The sequence below is a fragment of the Natrix helvetica genome, assembly GCF_964273705.1.
Source record: "Natrix helvetica genome assembly, chromosome: 1".
Classification (NCBI taxonomy): Eukaryota; Metazoa; Chordata; class Lepidosauria; order Squamata; family Natricidae; genus Natrix; species Natrix helvetica.
In genome coordinates, this window is record NC_138548.1 from 117,897,501 (window position 1) to 117,919,482 (window position 21,982).

The 21,982-nt window shown below is 40.5% G+C and overlaps 1 protein-coding gene across 4 annotated transcripts in view; it reads right to left on the reverse strand.

Annotated features, from left to right (window-relative positions):
- The window catches only part of LOC309385078 (bestrophin-1-like), a 43,564-nt gene extending 25,125 nt beyond the window's left edge, over nt 1-18,439 (reverse strand). For all 4 annotated transcript variants that reach the window (XM_081939160.1, XM_081939162.1, XM_081939161.1 and 1 more), the window contains exons 1-2: nt 18,325-18,439; nt 15,418-15,482 (exon numbers count right to left, since the gene is read on the reverse strand). In XM_081939160.1, the coding sequence (XP_081795286.1) occupies nt 15,418-15,482; nt 18,325-18,347 (88 nt within the window). In that variant the 5' untranslated portion in view covers nt 18,348-18,439. The remainder of the gene's footprint in view (nt 1-15,417; nt 15,483-18,324) is intronic.
- Between the last annotated feature and the right edge of the window lie 3,543 nt (nt 18,440-21,982).

Genomic DNA, 21,982 nt, shown 5'->3' on the forward strand with positions numbered 1-21,982 from the left:
AGCAAATTGGATATCTTTTAACTGCATCTTGCAGAACTGAGAAGAAGAGACAAAAGATACTTCGGGACAAAGTTGCCCTATTCCATTCATAGAATTTTATAAGCAGAGCGGCAAGCCTTATTTTCCGTTGATAACCCTGCTGTTTCTCCCACTACTTCCTTTTCCTTTGGAACAAAAATACCTGTAATGGAAGGAAAGGCTTCATTCCCACTTTTTGACAGTAAAAATCCATCACGGGCAGCATCTTTGATCACCAGTGCATACCTTTTCTGTGGACCAATGCTAAAGCCCAAAATCTCCTCCTCCCAACACATAGACATTGGGAGAGACAAAGAGACAGCTGATGAGGGAATGATCATGATATTATCTAAAGGTAAAAAATTAGGCTGCTCAGCTGATTGGTAGACAGATCAATGTTAGATCATATTGCTGTAGTGATTTCTTTTGCAAGATTCTCGCCTGACAAATTCTAATAAATATTAGGAGTGACCAATTCTCTGACCAACAATCTTATAAATTATCTTACCAAGGCAGATAATCTTCAAAAAAGAAGGGTTCACTTCAAAAATTATACAACACAAATCGATCTTCTTTTAAAACTTCCATTTTTTCTTATAAGGGCAGTCTACATTCACATGCCTAAATACAGCCAATGTGGTTAAAACAGATTTTTCAACTGATTTCATGTGTGGATTCTCCACATGGAATGGTTACTGAGATCACCCAGTTTTGGCAGTCTGGAGCAAAGAACCATGATCTCAAACAGAAGCTGTTAGATTCAAAATGTTTTATAGATCTTATCGAATCAAGCCAATTGTAACTTAAACATGATTATTTAAGTGCAGAAGGAAGCAGCTCCAAAAAGTTCAAAAGAATTCTTAATTTAATTAATTCAATATAAATGTTTAATAAGTATATTTATATTTTGGAGAATATTAATAAAAATTGAAAAAGCCAATGATTCATCAAACAAAATTAAACAACACAATTCTAGATTCTCAGTAAGGTGACCAGGTTCCCCAAAATAACCCACTTTATAGAAGGTTGCAGGATGAATATGAGCATGACAGGGGTACTTTTACTAGTGTGAGCAGGACAGGCTTGCCTTGCTGAAGCTCCCATCTCTTTTATGCATCCTGAAAAAATGCAGGATCTGTTCTGCCCCTTTCCTCCTCTCTTCATATCAAATTATTCATTTTTCAAGTCATGCATCTCATAATAATGAGTTGATTAAAACAGAGTTTGTACTTCTCTCCTCTGCCGCAAATACATTTGCCCAAGTAAAAAACACAGAAGCATCAAACAAGTTCTCCACATAGAACAACAACAGAGGAACTACTTACAACAATAGCTTCTGTCCCTGTCCTTCAAAGCTGAGAAGATGGGCCTGGTGTGGATTCCAGCAAAGTTATTTTGCAACACACTTAACACTCCACCTCTTCCCACCTTTGTGGTGTGTGGCTAATTGAACCTGACAGTGACCTGGTGCACTAAGAAGCTTGAAACCCACTTGGGAGCCACAGCTGGTCACCTGGTGCCTTAATCCCACTCCCATTACAAAAGGCACTCTGTGGTCTTTTGCTGTGCTCTTTTCTAATCTTCTGAGTAAGCCTTATGTGTTTAGAGAGGCAGCAGCCTTGGAGAGGGGAAACAGGGGGTGGCCCTTCAGCTGGGGCTGCTCCTGTTGGCTGGCTCCTGTCTTAGCCGTGGCCTCCACAAGAAGAAAGGCATTTATCACACTAATTCTTTCCTGTTTAGATCTTTCTGAAATGTCATTTTTAAGAAACCCCAGGGATTAAGTGGGGCTGGAATTTTCTACAATGTTTATAGGGCATTTGTCATATTGGATGGAGCCCAACTCAAACAGACACAGACTATGTCTTGCTGTGAGCTAGGACATTCTGGTCTCCAAAATCTTGAACCCAGGTGCATGCTTATCTTGACGTGCTATCACATCACTTGATGTTAAATGTTTTATATGCAAGGAGTATTCTACCCAATCATAGAATTGTAGCATTGGAGAGGACCTGAGAAGTCAACTAGTCAAAATCTGCTGTTCAAAGCAGATTCTACTGTGTTGACTTCACTCTGCAGTTGTTCATACAGATGTTCACTACCTCCTGCAGAGAAGAGTATACCTTGGCAGCTTGTTCAACTATCAAACACCTTACCATACATTTTGAAAGCTTATCTTTATATCTGTACAATTTCCAGCCATTTCTACCCAATAGAGGGTAAATCTTCATCTTGTGTTTGAGAAGATGTGATAGGAGTTCTGTTTGAGGAATTGGTTCTGTGAAATCTACTTTGCAAATGGAAGGATCACATCACACACATCTGTCTTTGTGATTATAGTATCAAACTAAGAGAATATATGACATGTAGTCCAATCTTCTTAATGCTCTTTCTCCTTAAAAACTGCATTCTTTATATTTGCTAAAGAATCATCATGACTTCTGGGTGCTGCACCATACAATGAGTTTCAAAGATGCATATTATTAGTTTAACTGTGGACATAGCACTTGCATAAAGAAACATGTGACTTTCTATCTATTTTGAAACTAAGTCATTATAAAATTTACTGGACTAGATTTTCAGATCAGATTAAATTGAGAAATTCATTAGAAATTGCAAAGCTTCTTCTGAGGAGGTCCCTGATTGATCCAGGAGAATCTTTTTTTGCCGGCGACAGAAGCACAGCCATTGAAGCTGCTGAAGTTGGGACAGCTCCGGAATGGGCGGAAAATGGAAAGAGAAAGTGTGTCCATCTGGTGAGGAAATCTTATTATTATAAAAGAGGCTCCTGGGGTAGTGGTCTCAGAGTGGATCCAATCACAGGTTTTCAAGAGGCTACTATGAAACACTGGGTGTATCTTCCCCAATAATCGAGGTAGTTTCAATTGCACTGTGACTGGGTTGATGATCTTTACTATGGGGAATGGTCCCATAAACTTTGGCCCCAGTTTCTTGCTAGGCAGTTTGAATCTCAAATATTTTGTGAAGAGGTAAACCTTCTCTCCCATCCGGAATCATCGTTGCAGAGCCCGGTGTTTATCTGCTTGATTCTTATAGGTTTGTGCTGCTTTAGCCAGTGCCTTTTTGACATTTTCCCATGTTGCTTTTAGCATCAACATCCAATCAGTCAAGCTGACTGAGGAGGGGGGGAATCCCTTGGATACTCAGGCATTGGGACGAAGTCCATACTGCTCACTATTTTGAACGGCATGAGTCCTGTGAACAGTATTATTGTACACGACCTCAGCAAAAGATAAAAGATCTGCCCAATTGGACTGCTGATAGTTCACTGATAGAGCAATACCCGGATGCAGCAAAGAGATACAGTAGCTGGGCGCAATAGCAGCAATAGCAATAAGCAGATCCGGAGAGATTTGGGGTTGGGGGTGGAGAACGCTAGATGGGACACAATCAAACTTGATTCAAAGGCTTTGGCTCCTGAGATCGGTGCGCTGCCATCCAAAATGCTATTACTACGATCTCTGCCGCCTGGAACCGCCCGAGAAACGGCAGGTAAAGCGGGCGCTGCAGCGATCGTGGTACCAGCATTTTGGATGGCAGCGCACCGATCTCAGGAGCCAAAGCCTTGAGGCACCTTTCGTTTGCAGGAGGAGGGCAGCTTAAAGCAGCGCCCCAGCAACGTGAGGAGCCGCTGCCACCGCCACCACCGCCTAAGCCCTCTCGGGAACCCAGCCGAGCGGGAGCTCTGAAAGCGAAACCTCTCTCCTTTCCAGCCATCACGATCTCTGCAGCCCCCTCTTTGCCTGCCCCATTTTCAGATGACCCAGTGGCTACATTCGGCTTACAAGACACACTCAGATTTTTACCCTCTTTTTTGGAGTAAAAAAGTGCGTCTTCTAAGGCGAAAAATACGGTAACTATCCTTTCATAATGAGTTATCTTTGTGCTTTTCATTAGAACCAGACACAAATTATCTGGGGATTTTTAACCAACTTTGTGGATAAATGTGTGATCAGAACACACACTATAAATTTATGGGGCAATTTGGGCTTTTCCATTATAGTCTATAATATACAGTATTGCAGATTTCACTGAAGAATCAACACCTATTAATGCTAGCAGTCACATTTCTGGAAGCAACCCAAGGATATACTGAAGAGCAGCCAGAGAAAAAGAAATTGTGATTGCTCCTTATTCAGATTTGAAAGAGTGAGTGAGGTACATTCTGGGTACACAACCTGTGGGGTTTATGGAGCTGCTTTTGTAAACAATGTGAAGACAAACTACACTCAGCAGTTCTCTGTTCTATGTAAAAAGAAAGGCTGCAGCTGCACCGATCCTATTTAATAATGTTGATATACTTTTCCTTAGATTAGGAAAGTTGATTTCCATTCTGACTTTTGAGATTTTGGAAGTATCTTTCAAGCAATTGGAAAGAAAAAGAAATATTAGAATAGGCATTTTTTGTTTCAAAGAGGATTCATGGAAATTTAGCAATTAAAAATACACACAAATGTAATGGGCATTCCCCACCCCCACATCAAGTAGAGCAATTTGGCAGTGATGGAGGACATTTGAAGACAACTACTGAATCAGGAAGAAATAGTTTGAAGAACCTATTTGTCCATTTTGGTAACCTTAATCTTAGCTGAATTTTTTTCTGTTCAAACTGGGTTGTTTTAAAATCTTTTCTTATATGTTTGTACCCTTCCCATTTACTATTAGCATGCCACTTTGTGTGGACAACGGTCTGAGAAGCAGTATATACAATGCTGAGTAAATCAATAATACAATATCATTATTTAGAAATATATGTATAGAAAATGATTTACATATTAACTGGCTGTCAATTTGAAAAGAGTTTTAAAAAACAGGAGAGTAAATGTGACTGTAGATAAAATGTAACCTACATGAGAGCCATTATACACAGGAATAATACTTTTTGTTATTCTTTACTATACGTATTTTGAATCACTCAGTTCCAGCAGCCATACATTCTTAATTATAAAAGGCAGTCCTTTCTTTCAGAACCTATCCTTTAGATTTATTTAAATTCCTTATTTATTTTCTTAGTTTTGCTCTTGAATTTTTCTTTCTGAAGCAAAGTTATAAACATAATTATTATTTTTATCTATGTGAAACTCTTTCAGATTTGTCCCTTTTTCAGCTTCCTTCTTTATTTTGTCACCAAGAAAATATGATCATTGTACTCATAATACAACAGGAAATGGGATGCACAGTGCCATAAAGTATAGCAAAATATTTATTTGCTGTAATTTATATTACAGCAAATAAATAGAGTACAGTGAATAAAAAAGTATTCACCAAATTGCTACTGAAATCAGTAATTAACGTACAACCAGTGACCAACTATTTTAAAAAAAGCAACAGATCTCCTGTGGGAGTGAATATATCAAGGGAACCTGAAGGAATCAGACCTTGCTGGAAAATTGTCAGCTGATAAAACCTTCAAGGTTTCCAGAGTCCTTAAAGTGACAGACCTATTATTCTTGCTATATTAGTACAAATTTTCCTTTGTACCTTCCTGTTCTATTGTTGCCTTTGTTCAAACAATTTTCCAGAGGTGTATTTTCAAAATACACCTCAGACAAATGTGGCCTCCAGGAATGAGTGTATATCTCATACTAATATAAGGGTTGCAAGCGTGATGGCGTGAGATTGTCTTGCAAGTGTTGAGAGAGATTCCTAATAAATAGAATAGATTCACAGAAACATGCTGACTCTCACAATACACCTGAAATGGTTTGGATTTTAAAAAAATCCTCTGTAACTGAAACACATATATTTGTCTATCTCTTGGCTCAAAATCTGCTTCCTTTTTAAATTTAGTAGCTAGGGACTGAGCTATCTGAATCAGTGTTTTTCAAACTTGGTATCTTTAAAATGTGTGGACTTCAACTCCCAGAATCCCTCACATCTTAAAGTTACCAAGCTTGAAAAACACTGACATAAATGATAGTGGTGATAGTGAAGACTGGGGAATCGTCTGCTCAAAGATGACTGAAAATAGCTCTCAGATTTTGGTTGCCTGTTCATGCTCCACTAAGCAAAAGATTATTGCTGAGAATACAAACTCACCAAACTTTCCTGTCTATTCCATGTTTTGGAAGGGAAAAGGGGAAGCTTTACCACAAGGGGGCTCCAAAGACTGTTCATAGACAGCTTCAAAAAAGAATAGGATTATTGGGGGAGAGCAAAAGGTACTTGCATACTAGTTTAATTCAGCCTAGATTTAGCAGAGGCTGAGACTAGCCTGTGATTTGCCGTGTCTTCAGAAAAAGTGCTATTGTGATTATCACCAACTTAGGTAGCTTTAAGAAGTTTTCAGATAAACTATGTAGATTAGTACCCCGTTTCCCCTAAAATAAGCCCTCCCCGGATAATAAGCCCTCCCCGAAAATATTTCAACACAGCAGCAGCCATGAGGTGACCACGCTCGCCTCCTCTTGCACCTCAAAATAATAAGACCTCCCCAAAAATAAGGCCAAGTGCTTATTTCGGGGGTCAAAAGAAAATAAGACCCTGTCTTATTTTCGGGGAAACACGGTAGAGGAACGAGGGTGGGAAAGTGCTGTTGCCCTCCATTTGCTGGAAGAAGCAGGCAAGCCTTTCAGCTGATTCAGCAGAATCCTTCTTAGGTGCCTCCTGCACCCAGAGACCAGCATAGGTTTCAGCCTAATTAATGAGTGCCAAGATGAAAGAGGAGACATTCTATTATAGCTGCAGGTTTTTGGTCTTTGGCAGATGCAGAGATGTAGAGAAGATAGCTATTCTCCTTGCATTTTCTTCCTGCTTGGTGAACTTTTACCTCTGAAAAGACTTACTCTTCAGAGGACGCCTTTCCAAATAAGAAATAAGTAACTAGGATCCCATTATCAGTCGAGAATACCTGATAATCTTTCTTTCACTTGTGGACTATACCCATTTTTGGGGATATTTAAAACTGTCTGCTATGTTTGGCCCCATTGGTGAAATCTTTCTTGGTACAGGCAATTGGGTAGTGCCAAGAAAGCATGCCAAATAGTGGATTCAATGTACAATTTTAAATAAAAAGAGTTGGGCTCATGTCAAACTCAATCCCCACTGTTGTTTTCTTGGCAATAACAGAGAAGTGGCTTGCCTTGTTTTCTTCCAGGATAATTTTTCAATTTCCAATAGTAGTCTAATTCTCAGCCAATCTTTGGACAAAGTTGGCTCAAGAAAAACTTTTGATTTATTTTAAATACCTCACAAACAGCTGTATGTACTTTAGTACAAACCAGCTGAGTGACAGTGTGGTATTGTGGTCAATATATTGGACAAAGACTAGGGACAAAGTCAAGTTCAAGTCCACTCTCAGCAATGGAAATGCATTGGGTCACTTTGGGCCAGCAACTGTCTCAGCCCCACCAGTCTCATTGGGTTATTGTTGAGGGAGATCCCTAGTCTAAGTTGTTTTGAAGTTCTGGATAAAAGGCAGGATATGATTCTCAACCAATTCTTAACAAATACAAACCACTTTTCTCATTGGAAGAAAAGCCATTACTTTTTGTATTGTTATGGGATAATTATTTTCTCATACATGTTAGGTTTCCACTTGTGTCTATGTCAGCATGGGATTCCTCACCTGACATCTGGAGTGGTATTAGAAAGACTTGGTGTGAGACTTGGGAATTATCATTCAACTCACATGTAGAACAAAGCAGGGTTTTGCAGTATTATTAAGTTTCATGGATTTCTTGAGAGGAAGTCCAACTTCTGCCTCCATAAGGATGCAGCCAGGACTAGAAGGCAAGAACTGGGCTGATGAGATTTCATATAATCAGTTCTTGTTCAAACATGAAACTAATCTCACCCCACTGGTAGCTTCCATGCAACTTTTCCTTACTCTTCCTTTCCTTCTTTGGTTGTCTAAACCAGTGCAATGAAGTGCATTAGAACAGGGGTATCAAACTGGATTTCTTCGAGAGACAGATCAGCATTGTAGTTCTCCATGGGTCATCCGGGTGGGGGGGGGGAGAAGATGGGACAAATAACTCCTGCAGCAAAAAGGTGCAGAGGGGCCCCCCGTGGCCCCCCATGCCCCATTTTTGACCCAGATGACCTCCTGCAGCACTTTGTCAGCCAAAATGGGGTGCAGGGGGCCCACGTGCAGCCCCTCTGCACCTCATTTTGGCCAGCAGGTTGCTGAAGGAGTTGTCCATCCTATCTCCCATGCTCTGTTTTAGCCAGCAAAATGCTGCAGAAGGCCATCCAGGCTGAAAATGCGGTGCAGGGGGCCGCATCAGGGGGTGGGTTGCTGCTGGTGTTACTGCTGGTTTGCTGCGTGCTCTCTCTCACTAGATGCACACTACAGGCACTATGCATGGGCAGAACATTGAACAAGGACTAAAAAACATGATGGCAACAGAATGGGTGACTGGGGGACCAGTTTGGGGGCATGGCCAGCCTGCCATCCCTACCGGTTCAGCGACCCAGTCACAATTTCCATTACTGGTTCTCCTAAACCGGTGCAAACCAGTAGCAACCCACCTCTGGGCCTCACATGCCCCTTGTGTCCCATTTTGTCTGGCAGAGTGCTGCAGGAGGCCATCAAGGCTGAAAACGGGGCAGGAGGGGCTGCACAATTCTCCCCGCACCATTTTGGCTGCCAGAGGCATTGCGGGCCATTCTTTTGCTATTTCCAGGCTGGCCCCATGGGTCAGATTTAATCACCCTGCTGGCAGGCCAGCCATGGCCCATGGGCCTTGAGTTTGACATCCCTGCATTAGAAGATTTGAACAAGGTTGATGTTTAAATGATTCCCATTAATTTTGGGGACCTTGGTCAGCCATGCTTTGCCAGCTTGCTTCAAAGAGTTGTTATGAAGATAAAATGGGAGAGAAAGAACTATGATTTGCATTCTTGCCTCTTCCTTTGCATATGCAAGACACAGAGATTTGGGAGGGTCATGTTTAGAAACTTTTGCTGAGCATGTCTCCAAGAACTATCTGATTATTCTCATCTCAAAAATGCCCCCTGACTCTAATATTAAAAATAGGCCAAGTTAAGACTATGGAAACTCTTGGATGTTTCTTGTCTGCTTTCATTTATATTCAGTATTTTAAGAATAAAAGTACCTAGAAAAAGTAAAGCTAGATTTCTCTGCAAAGCTAACTCCATGGGATCTCATTGTAATTGGATTCCTGGAAGTGATCACTTTTATATGGCTAGCAGGGAGCACTGCAAACAATATAAAGTCAGGAACCACAGTGTGCAGATCCATCCCTCATGATCTGTCAGTTAACTTTTAATCGCACTGTGATGCCTATGATTGAGTGGGTTGTGTTCTTTTCATGCACTTTATGGGTGAAGTGAGAATTCTGAATTCAATTTGAGAATTCAAATCTAAGCATCTCTCCTTTTTCTATTGCAGCATCTTAGTTTGTCAAGAGAGTATTGTAATTAATGCTGATTGGGAAATAACGCTGTGATTCTTCTTGCATACCCTCTCTTTGAAAAGAGATCTTAGTTTCAAGGATCTCGGGAGAATTCTTCATGAAACCTTTCCAACCAGTTGGGTAAACGTTCAGAACTGGATCAGGAGAAGTGGAGGTAGTAAGAGCTTCTATTTCCAAGGGCTTTGTTTTTATTTTATTCTCACTTTATCCCTCCATCCCTCCCTCCATTTCTCTTGACAACTATACCCTTGTTATTCATATTTTCATCAAAGAATCATGGATCCTCGACCTTTGAAGTTCAGATTCTATGTTCCTGAATTCTGAGTTTCCCATAGCTTCACTTTAGGAGGGCAATGGGCAGGAGCTTGAAAAGTCCAAATTCTTGCTGACCTTAGCCCAACTGCTGTTGTCAAGTTCTGGCTCAAATCTGCTGATAGATTTTGATGCTGCTGCAATTAAAAGAAGGAACTTGGGTGTCTTGCCTTTTCCCTAACAAAATATGGGGAACTGTACATCTCGGGCCATGTTAGAAAAATTGATGTGCATTTTATAAACAAAGGTTTCAGATTTGTGATGTGTAGAATGTGTAAATCTGAGAAGTAAAAACAAACGTTTAAGAAAGGGTGCAGGCTTTGGATTATATCAGTTGTTATTTTGCCTGGCCTGTATGAACAAAACCAGAGCAGAAGTCTATATTATGAGGCAGTTCCTGGACCTCTTCTCTGTTTCTGCTTTGGTGAAGGTAGGAGGGGGGCATTTTGAGGGCAGAACTCATGAAAAGACTGGTGAAGGGTGTTGTCCATTTCCATCTCTACTGTTTTTTTCTACATGTGTGAGCCTCCCAACTGTTTCCCCCACCTCCCTTCTCTGAATCCATGTATTTATGCAGCTTAAAACTCAAAGTATCACCAATTGTAGCACTCTCCCTGCAGGGGAAAGATGAAGTACAGTGCATCAGAGGTGGGTTGCTCCCAGTTTAGACCGGTTCGGGTGAACCGGTAATGGTAATTTGGCATGGGTCGCTGAACCAGTAATGACGACTAACTGGCCACACCCCTGAACCAGCCTGCTCGGACGCTTGCCCTGCCTCGCCTTTGCCATATGGATCCACAGAACGGCCTCCTCTTGCCTACAGACAGATTAGCATTCGCGCTAGCCTAGCCCCCCCCCACCAGTCAGCATCTCACAAAGTTGCCGGCAGTGCAACTGCCCCCCTCCCCACTGCTTGGAACTCCAGGTGATGGGTGGCAACGAGCTCCAAGCGAGGGGTGAGCTCTTGGCACTTTTTCCACTGGCGTGAAAAAATGCTGAGGATCCTCGCTCACATTTCACCAGCTGCCTGGAGCTATGACATGCATTTTGCTGCTCCTGCCCCAACAAGCGAAGGAGGTGCCAGCCACAACCCTGCCCCGCATTCAAACCAGCCCTACTCCTCTCTCCCTGCACAGGCTCTTTGGAGGTGGAGGGAAGGTCTCCTAAGACCAGCTTCTTTCACTCCTGTGGCATCAGTCCATAGGGCATGGACCGTTTGGCGCTGAGGTAAAAGTAGCCGCAGCGGCAGGGAAAGCAAGGTTTCTTTGCCAGCCTGGCAAAACAGAATTTTTCATTGGTTTGGTGGGCTTGGCTAGGTAGGGGGCATGTGACTGAGTGGGCATATGCGTGAGTGACAGCAAGTTGGCCATGCCCACTCAGTCACACCCAACCACGCCCACCGAACCGGTAGTAACAAATTTTGAAACCCACCCCTGCAGTACATGTTCTTGTCCCCTGTCTCTCTCTTGTAACAACCACCCCTTCCCTTCATTTGGATTTCAGTTTTTAAGGCCAATGAGTCAGCTGTGTGAGATGGTAGAGAGAGTTAGGAGGTGCAAGGGTCCTCTTGATTTGCATGGCTTCATTTCTGCTGTAAGATAATGATTATGAATGACATCTGATTTACTCTGTGCTCCATTAACTAGCTGTTTATATTATGGTAGAGAATGTCATCTCTTTATCACAATTGAAGAAACATTCAGAGCTGATTTGGTCACCTCTTGCAATTTGGAGGAGCCATCTTCTTCTGTGCTATGGCAGGAAAATATCTTGTAATAATCCCACCAAACAGCAAAGAGCAAAATATCCCACCTTAGCTATGGAAGTCAATTGGGTGACTTTGGGCCAGTCACTTTCTCTTAGCCCAACTGTCTCACAGGATTGTTGTTGTGGGGAAAATAGGAGGAAGAAGGAATTGTAGGTGTATTCACCACTTTGACTTATTTATAAAGATAGGAAACAAACATATAAAATAACCCCCAAATACACATTTCAAAATAAGCACATATAGCATTGCTTCTAGTTAGCAACATTCACTATGACTCAAAGACTTTGGCTTAATGTTACCACAGTTGTCCATCAAGGAGCTTAGGGCTGGTACTCTGTCCTTGAATCATGTCCTTTGTCTTTTGCCACATAATGAATGCAGTTAACTCACTCTATACCATTGTCTCCAACGCTGATGGAATATCCCAGTCTTATATCCCATGGAGCTACTCATGTTTCATTTAAGGCCAAGTGATCTAGGCCATTTCCATTTCCATTTCCATTTGATAGTTTGGGTAAAACAATTTCAATGGGCATCCATGCTTCTGAATTTCTCCATCTCTTCCAACTTGTCTCCTCATTGTCACTAATTATCAGCTTTTATCTGCTTTCCAGATCTTATTTATTAGCAGTTGAATTCTCACGCACATAAACCTAAATTGGCTAGCCATGTTTTGGCTTGGTTTATTGGGCTAATCCAGTGTAAGTTCCCTAGAGTCACTTGATAGTGAGATGGGTGGCATATAAATTTAAATTTAAATAATAATAACAACAACAACAACAACAACAACAACAACAATAATATATCTGAGGTCCTTGAAAAGAATTCAATAGATGAGATGAAAATGCCAAATTCAGTTTAAACATCTGGCTGAATGTGCGACCAATAATAATTATAGTGATGAAATAGCTTACATCCTGTGAAGATACTTTAGCACCATCAAACAACATTTGCCTATCTCAGATCCTTGGGAAGGACTTAATAGGTGGATAAAAAATGCCAAATCCAGTCTAAACATCTGGCCGACTGTGCGACCAACTATGATAAAAATATAGGAATGTAGGAAACCCAGAAAACTGGGCTATTTGAGAGCCAAAGTGGTTTTGCAAACACAGACAGGGGCATTTCCCACTCTTTTACTTTGTTTTACTCCCTGCACATTAAGAGGCAGGAACAGAAGGAGGAACAGAAGCAGGACAAGGATCAGAGGCAAGTCAGTGTTGGCAAAATCCTATCATGCTGAGACCATAAAACTTACACTGAAACAATAGTAAAACTAACAAAAAATAACAACGTCCATGACATTATCATATGCTAACAAGACTTGGCCAGGCAGTATCATAATCTTTTATTGAGAAATCCAACATGATGAGTACAACTTCTTTTCAGTAGATGCCTGACCAAATTCCCAATGAACTGTTTTAATTTTCACAATCACTTTTATAGATGCTTTCATAGAAATAATGGTCGCTAGCACTTATTTTAGTAGCTGGCCTGCCTATACATGTCCTTACACTCCTGCTTCTAGCCTAGTTTGCTAATTTTTAATTTGCTAGACTCCAAAGATCTAGGAAGTTGTACACTGATAATTTAAGATGGGGAGTTAATTATTATACAGGCTAATAAATGACAGGAATCTCATTTATCTGGTGATTCATTCCCCATCTTTTTGACTAGTCCTTGAAGGAAGCAAAGACTGGAGTCATGTGCTCTGATCGGTCAGAGGAGCTATGTGGCTAAAGTGCATGGGTTTATTGCATGTGGAAACATCAAGGTGCATTAATATTTACACCAAGATCCCGAGTCCCATAGAACCTGAATGCATCTTTTGATTAGTCACCTTATTCAGCCCCACGAACTGACAGTCCTGATCTTTATCCTGAGAATAAACTGTTGCTTTAAGCAAGACTTCCCCAGTTCTATATCCTCCAGGTATATTGGAAGCTAATTCCAAGAATGTTCAGCCAGGAGGGCCCCTACCTGGCCAGGAAGGAATTCTGAGAGCTACAGCCTAATGTATCTAGTGAATACCAAGTTGGGAAATGTCCTTAAATCATAATCAACCTGGAAAATGTTGGGGAGTGTTCAAAGAAGAGGATTAAGCCAAACAATAGATAGCAGAGCAAAAGAGGGTTATGCAAAGTAATAATTGTAGTACCATACACATACACCTAAAAGTGGAGAAGTAAAAGGTTGTGAAAGGTTATGGGAGATAAATACTCTTATTATTTTCAAATAACTTTGTGTGCGAATTGTATCAGATAAATATTTCCTAGCTCAGGTCCTGATTATGTGACCCCACTGTACAACTCATCTCTCCAGCATTAACTCAACAAAATACTAGCGGTCAAGCTCTTTCCCCCTAAAACACTCCCACACATCTTCAATACTTTTCAAATTTAAGGCATCTCCTCAACTGCGATCAGGCTGCAATCAGGCAATAAACTTAGCCTATTCTATTTGTTTTTTGTCATTCAGCTCCTATGAAATGTGGATTTGGGGAGGTCATTTTTCTCCCAGTCATTTTTTTTCTCAAAAGGTATGTTGACATACCTTGTGGGCTGTCAGTTCTTCAAGGCAAATAAAAAGCATAGTAAATAGCCGTGTTGATTTTTGCTGGGCATCCAAATAGTTCTTCAATTGCTTTGGAGAGATGCAGGAATTACGATAAATTACAAATGGTAGATCTAATCTGACCTAATCTAAAAATGGCCTAAAATGAATCATGAGCCAAAGACAAAAATGTTTATAGAATGTATAAGGAATAAGGGGAAATAGGGAATATAGAATTCTCCAGGAATAAGAGGAAATTTGAGGAATAAACAAATTTGAGTGAAATTCCATCTCTATATTCATGGAAACTTTTTTTATGAAGTAGCACTGTTATTCAGTTTTAGAAGTGGTAGAAGAATTTGATGGCTTTTGCTGTTATAGCAATTGCTATTTAATGTGACCACAGAAAAGCAGCAGTTATCATGTGAGTGCAGAGTTTGGAAGTTTGGGATCATTGTCTTCTGCACATTGGGAAAGTTTTGACTGGCCATCCAATCCACGTAGTCAATCTGTTCCCACCCTTAACCTAGTGTCCATGGGCTTTCAAGCTCCAGAAAGTCTCAAATACACGCAGTCTAACTTGTCTCATTTGGAGAGTCCCATCCCTGTCCCTGGATGTTGCTCTGCTGACTTCCTCTAGACTCCAGTCTCTCCTTCTGAGCCAAGCTGGAGAAGCAATACAGTCTGAGGGCTTGTTGCATTCCAGATGGTGATGTATTTGAGAGAAGGAACTACAGTGCCTGGAACCAATTTAAATTCCACTCATATGTTATTACAGTTGGTGGGCTCCTCCAGCTGTACAGTTTTAACTGCTATGGAGTAGATTTTTATAAAGCAGCTTCCTCAGTAAAAAGAGTCCTTTGCTTTTTCTTCCTGGTGTTTGCTAAGGATTTCTTTCTGGATAATTTAATAAATATCTTTTAAAAAACAAGTGAAGTTTATAAAAGAAGATTGCTAGCCTGGCCCAGCTTTTTATTCTTCAGTTATGTTAGATAACAATGTCTGGGGATTTTGGAGTTGGTAGGCTAACAGATCTGGAGAGCAATATAAGCAATTTAGGTCACCAAAACATGTCTTTAAGATCACAAATACTGTTTTGTCATTTTTTGCTACCCATCTGAAATACTTTTATCAGCATATTTTCTGTCAGCTATTTTTCTATATCACAGAATTGGATTTCCTGCTGCAATTTCTAACTCTGCACTGTTGTATTTCATTGTAGTGTTTACTTGTTATTGCAGTAGTTTGTTGAATGAGGGCAAAATAAATCTCTCTGGAACATTTCTACCAGATCTTAAAAATTTCCTGGGTCTATAAAGCAAATATAAAACAATTTTCTATCATAAATTAACAATATCTCTGACTTACGTGTTTTTTTGTCATTTACTCTTCTATTGGACGGCCAGGCATAGTCCATTCTGCCCCTGTTATTCCTCCAAAAGAGAAAAAAAATTCTACTGTATTCTGTTCCGTTCCGTTCTGTTCCATTCCACTCATTTACACGTTCACAAACAATACAGTAAGAAGAGTTCTACTTTTTTTTTTAGTGTTGTGAATGGGTCTTCCCCTTTGCATTTCTATTGGAACTACTCTGTGACTGCTGTTCTCCATTCTCCATTTTAACAGGATGCTATTGAGGGCTGTTCAAAACTGTCAATTCTATGTACACACAATTGCAGTAGCAACAAATATGCCTATATTGGAAGTATATAGCTATTTTTTCAGCTTTTAAATATTTCAAATAGTAATAATAGCCAATGAATCATATAATCCTAGAGTTGAAGGGCACCATTTAGGCCATCTTTGCTCAATACAGAAGTTAGATCAAAGCAAAGAACAATTGGCCATCCTGCCATAAATACATTGAAAGGGATACTATCTTTTCTACTTGCACTGTCAAACTCCTATTACTCTTAGATATTCCTCCCCTAACATTCGGCTGGAATCTGACTGTCCTTATCTTTAAATCATTATTTCATGTTCTGCCTTATGCAAACAATGCTTGGTATTATTTTGTGTGAAATTGCTTCACCTCAACTATTAGAAGTTCTCTTCATAAGATTTTGGATTTCTGTCTCCAATACTTTTCATTTTTTTCCTAATTTTTCTCCAATTCATCTGAATACTTTTTAAAGTATTGTGACCAGAACTGTACCCAATCTTTAAAAAGGGGGGCTAGTCAACACAGAATAAAGTGAAATTATTACTTCCAGTGATTTACAACTTCTTTAGGTGCATTGTTCTTTGCTGTCATAGCAAATAGCTGACTCGTAATTTACTTTGCAATTACTATTTCCAGATTTTTCTTACTAGTAATATTGCCAAATTAGTTGTTTTCCATCCTCTAGCTGTGCATTTCATTTCTCTTTCTAAGTGAATTTTTTTGTACTTTGTCCCAGTTTCATTCTTTTCAGTCTATTCCTACAATCTATCAAGATTGTTTTGAACCTTATCTTCTTGAATCTTAGCTAATCCTCTTAATATTATCTCTATTAATCATCTGGAATATAAACTTTCCCATCCTCCTTTTAATTAATGTTTTGATAATGATAATAAATCTTGAAATTGTGATGCATTCCTGATCCATCCTCCTATCCGGCAGCATATTTAACTGATAGGCCTGGTTAACGCATATTTATTTATATTCCTCATAGTACTGAATCACCAATTACTGTAACTATTTTGTCTCCTTGCCAGATGCTGCTTGGTCCTTCATTTCCTGTTCGGCAACATCTTTTTTAGCCAAGAGGCCTTTTCTTTTGGAAGCCTATTACATCTGTTTCTGAATTCCAGTAGTGCAGTATCTTTTATGTTGTTTCTGGATGACATTCTTATCTACTCATTAAACAAATACTCATTTGTTTTATGAAATGAAACTGCTTCATTGTCAGTTCTTGTTGAATGTGTCCTTATTGTATCTATGCCAGGGGTGTCCAAACTTGGGAACTTTAAGACTTGTGGACTTCAACTCCCAGAATTCCCCAGCCAGCCTGGGGTGGGGAATTCTGGGAGTTGGCTGGGGAATTCTGGGAGTTGAAGTCCACAAGTCTTAAAGTTCCCAAGTTTGGACACCCCTGATCTATGCTGTCTGGTGAGTTGAAGCTACTTCCTGCTCCAGTTTTTGTGATTTTTCTTCCCAGCCTGTCCCAAGCTTGGGCTTTCTACACATATATGTTAACTTATTTTCAAGAGAACATCCAAAACATGTCATGTGCATAGCAAGTCATGTTCATCCATCTCCACTGCTATCTCTCAAAGCACCATCCACCAATACAGAGGTGACACCTTTTCCTTTTCTCAGGCTGTCAAGTTAACTACAGTAAGTACCAGCTGCTCATCAGAGATTAACTTTTTTTATGGACTTCTTAAACTTCATGTTCATTTTCTTATTATGTCTGTCTCTGATTTGCTCAGATATTGCTTCCAGAAAGTGCAATATCACAAAACATTTGGTGCTTTGGGGAAGAAGCCTCTGGCTTCTGTGTACAGAAATCTCCTATCTAGGGTAGGAACAGCAATGAAACAAAAATGTGTTGGAAAGTTGATGGAACCATTATGAGTAGAGTCATGGTTAAGGCAAATGAAACTTGGTCCCCTTTGGCTAAGATAAGATCTCTCTCTCTCTCTGTTTTATGGGGAGAACAGAGAAAGGCTTGTTTCTCTTATTCCTCTCTTACTTCCTCTTTAGCACTGAGAGCCAGCCCACATTCAATCTCTCCACTGCCTTCTTTCCCTTCCCCTTCCATGCTTGAATTCAACAAAGGCATACCCAACAGCTCACCTCTCCATTCTTCACTTTTCCCTGTGCTTCCTTTCCCCTTGCCTCTCAATAGCTGCCACCCTTGGATTCAAGTCTAATGCACCCAATTCTGCCCCTCCCTCTTTCTACTGTTTTTCTCCAACCATCCCAGTGGCTTGGCTTTTTCCCACCCTAGAACATGTCTGACATACACATTTTGAAATCATGCCTAGATTAAACATGTATTTCATTACAGACATGGGTCACCCCTGTCTTTCCTATGCATAGAAGAGAACTTGTACGGGGAACTTCTGAATGGCCTTATGCCCTAGGACAGATGATTAGTGTAATGATGCCCTCCAGTTCTGAGCATGAGACGCTCATGGCCAGGTTTGTGAGAAAAGTCAGAGACCATTCAGAACAATATTTGATCATTCCAGTTTCAGGAATAATTCAAGAGGGAAGTTGACAAATCAAAAAAGAGTGTGGGCAGAGCTACAAGAATAATAAAACATCTGCAAGGCAAATCACATTACCAGAACTTGCGCAAACTTTGCATGTTTTGCTTGCTGGAAGAAATCCCAGGAGATGTAAGTTTACAGCTTTCAAAATATTTATAATGATGTCAAAAGAAAAAGAAGAAACATTTGTTCACTGCTGCTGGAATAAAAAAACAGAAAGGAGCAAAGTAGATTTGCAAACAAGCAGTTTTTCTTTCTCTCTTATTTTAGAGATTCTTCCAGTGAGAGCAGTTTGGAAAGGAAAGATGAAAGCATCTTTATAGTTACATGCACTGATCACATACATTTATCTGTGAATATAAAAGATCTGGCTGAAATCTAGTTATTCATTTATTATATTTATATGGCCGCCCATCTCACCAGAAATGACTCTGGGTGGTGTACAATGGGAAGTGTACAATCGTGATTTAAAACATAGAGAAACATATACAGATAGTCCTCAACTTATGATCATAATTGAGCTTGAAAAGTAGTCATAAATCATACCAGTCATAAAGCAGGACATCATGTGGCCAGGCCTGATTTTACAACCTTTTTGCAGCGAACACCACAGTCGTTAAGCAAACCTATTATTCTTTCATTACAGCCATTTTTTTTCTTGGAAACTGGAAGCAAATACTAGTTTCTGGAAAAAAAACATAATAAATTGAGTCATGTGACTGTGGGGCATGGCCCCAAATGCAGGCTGGTTGCCCACACCCAAAATGTGACCAAAAATTACATATACAGACTTTCATTCTATACTTTGTTACATGGGGGAGGGGGGAAATGCATTGTACTCAATGGGACTTTGTTCTAAATCCCACTGGGGATCAGAAACAAAACTATTGCTATTTCAATTTTATATGCACATTTAAAAAGAAATAAATACCACTAAGTTCAGTATGGCTTACTGAAGATGCTCAGGAAGTTTCCAAGTTTGAAACAGAAAATCTGGAAATCCTAAAGCTGTTGAGATTCTAGTCTAGGGACCATATGAATGCATTTTAAACTAAGTAAGAACGACTTGTGAGGAAGAGAGGGAATCTAAGGAAGGGGCAGTCCACATTTCCCTGTAAATTCTCAGATCAAAATAATAGAACAGATATATAATTATGAACCCTTGGTTCTTATTTCAATCCTTACCAATTAGCAAATTGACTGCCATGTCTTTAATGTTTGTTCAAAGGCAATCTGAATCTGGTTTTTAAGAGCAGAGTTTAGGACTGAGGAGGTAATAAACCTTGTGTTTAAAATTTCTTAAAAGACAGATTCATAAATGTGACATGGAAGTTTTGTTAATTCCATGATAAATGTGCAAAGAAATGCAAGATCATTTTGCATGAATAGCCAGCCCAATATTTTTATTTGCTTGTGTTCCATGGAATGACATCTGGCAAAAGGACTTTCAAGGACATCTTGATAAGTGTCCTCCAAGCCTTTGCATGTACGCTCAAATCTCTCTTCTGCTTAGGACTGTTTATTATCCCATATTATAACATTCAAGGGCAAAAGAAAGATTATCCTGCATTATCTTCAATCTAATTATTATTAATGCAGCATAATCAAATCAAACCTTTATTGTCAATGCAGAACATGTGTACAATGAAATTGAATGAGCCTCCTTTGGTGCAGCCCCCCAGAAACATAAAATACATCTCAATAACTCAATAAATGAAAGAAATAGAATCCCTAAATCCAAATAAGTAATAACTAACACACATTCCCATATACCAGGGGTGAAATCCTCTCGGTTCTGCCCGGTTTGGCCAAACCAGTAACGATGATTGTCCTTGGTTCTGCGAACCAGTAGTAAAAAAAAAGCTTCCAAGGATTGTGTGGCTCAGCTGGCTAAGCTTTTTTTCAGCTTTTTAAAGCATTTTTCCCCCTGCCAGTTTGGGTGAAGAGACAAGAAAAAAATGCTTTAAAAAGCAAAAAAAAAAAAAAAAAGAGCTTCTCACGATTGTGCAGGTTAGCTGTGAGCCATGTGATTGGTGGAAGCTCCCCCCCCCCACTTTTTAAATATTTGCCCCAACCGGCAGGAAAAAAATGCTTTATAAAGTGAAAAAAAGTTGGTCACACCCACCATCACATGACCACTCCACCAAGCCACGCCCACAGAACCAGGGGGGGGGATTTAGATTTCACCACTGCAATATACCAATGACGTGTAGTCAGGTGAGGCAAGTGAGGCACAGCCTAACCTCTCATCATCAGGGCAGCGAGTCATTCGATGGGAAACTTGCCTTTTGGGAGGAATGACCCAGCTTGGATCCCGCTTTCGATCTGCCGCCCAACGACCGAACGGAGAAGCGAAGAGGCAGGAGAGGCAAAGTAGGAGCCAAGCCGAGTCATTCCTTCCAAGAGGCAAGTTTCCTATCGAATGACTCGCTGCCCTAGACTCGAGGCTCCAGTCCAGCCTGCGGTGCTTGCAGGACTCCCAAGCTCGGCACCAGAGAGCCGCCGCGAGAGAGGCCGGCCAGGTTGCCTGGGCGGCGGCAGAGGTTCCCTTTGTTCTTTCGGGTGTGGGAAGCGGGGGGGGGAGAGGCTTCCTCCACTCCGTCCGCTCCCCATCTGCGCTGCTCTTGCCCGATAAGCGTGCCCCGGATTCCACGCAGCTCTGGCAGGCGGTGCCGTGGCCGAAACCCAGGGCGGAGGGTGGCAGGTCGCAACTGAGCATGCCTGACTGTGGAATTCTGGGAGTTGAAGTCCACAAGTCTAAAAAAATTGCTGCCTCACAAGCTGTAAACCTCACCGTACGTCACTGCAAAATACCTATATGTATGTAACATTATATTACATTGGTATGAACATGTTGCACATTGGGCTGTCCCTGCAAGTCTGCCATATTAAACCTAATTGTGGCATTCAGAAGTCAGACAGCCCACGGATAAAAGCTATTTTTCAGCCTATTCATTCAGCTGGCTATGCTTCTATAGCTCACGCCCGATGGTCGGAGAGTAAAAAAGTGCTGACCAGTGTGCAAATCATCCCTGAGGATTTTCCTCACTCTGTTGCGGCAGCGAGTCCTGGCTATTTTTTCCAGTGATGTCAGGGGACAGCCCATAATTTTTTGTGCTGTGCTCATCAGACTCTGTAATGCCTTTATGTCCGTGGCTGTCAAGCCAGCATACCATACACAATATGTAAGGATGCATATTGGAGTATAATTGGAGCCTATGACACTTTACATAAAAATAAAGAGATCTTGGTTACTATTGGGAAGGACAGGAAAATAATCTGGCAATTCAAATGATTCAAAAGTGTATGATGTGTTTTTGCAATATAATCACACTGCTAGTTGTAGCTGGTTTCAGCAGTAGGACAATCACTAAAGAACAATTGTGGCACTTTTTATTTATGGCATGAATTTATGAGGGCAATAATCATCAAATTATGCACTTTGTTTTTCTTGGGTGCTGGTCATAGGACTTAATGGAGACAACAGTCAGCTCTGGGACCTGTTCATTTTATTTTGCACTGCCAGGGCTCAATAACAGAGCAATGTGGGCCAATGACACAAGATAAATGCACGAGTTTCCCTTGCCTCCCCAAACCAGTTTGAATCAAGGATAGAAAGCATAGGAGAGTTAAAATCAGAACTTGCAAACAGACTCTGGAACTCCTATATGCTTCTGATAAAATAGGAAGTTTGCTCCCAACTTCCAAGAAGGGATGGAGAGATAATCTTCAG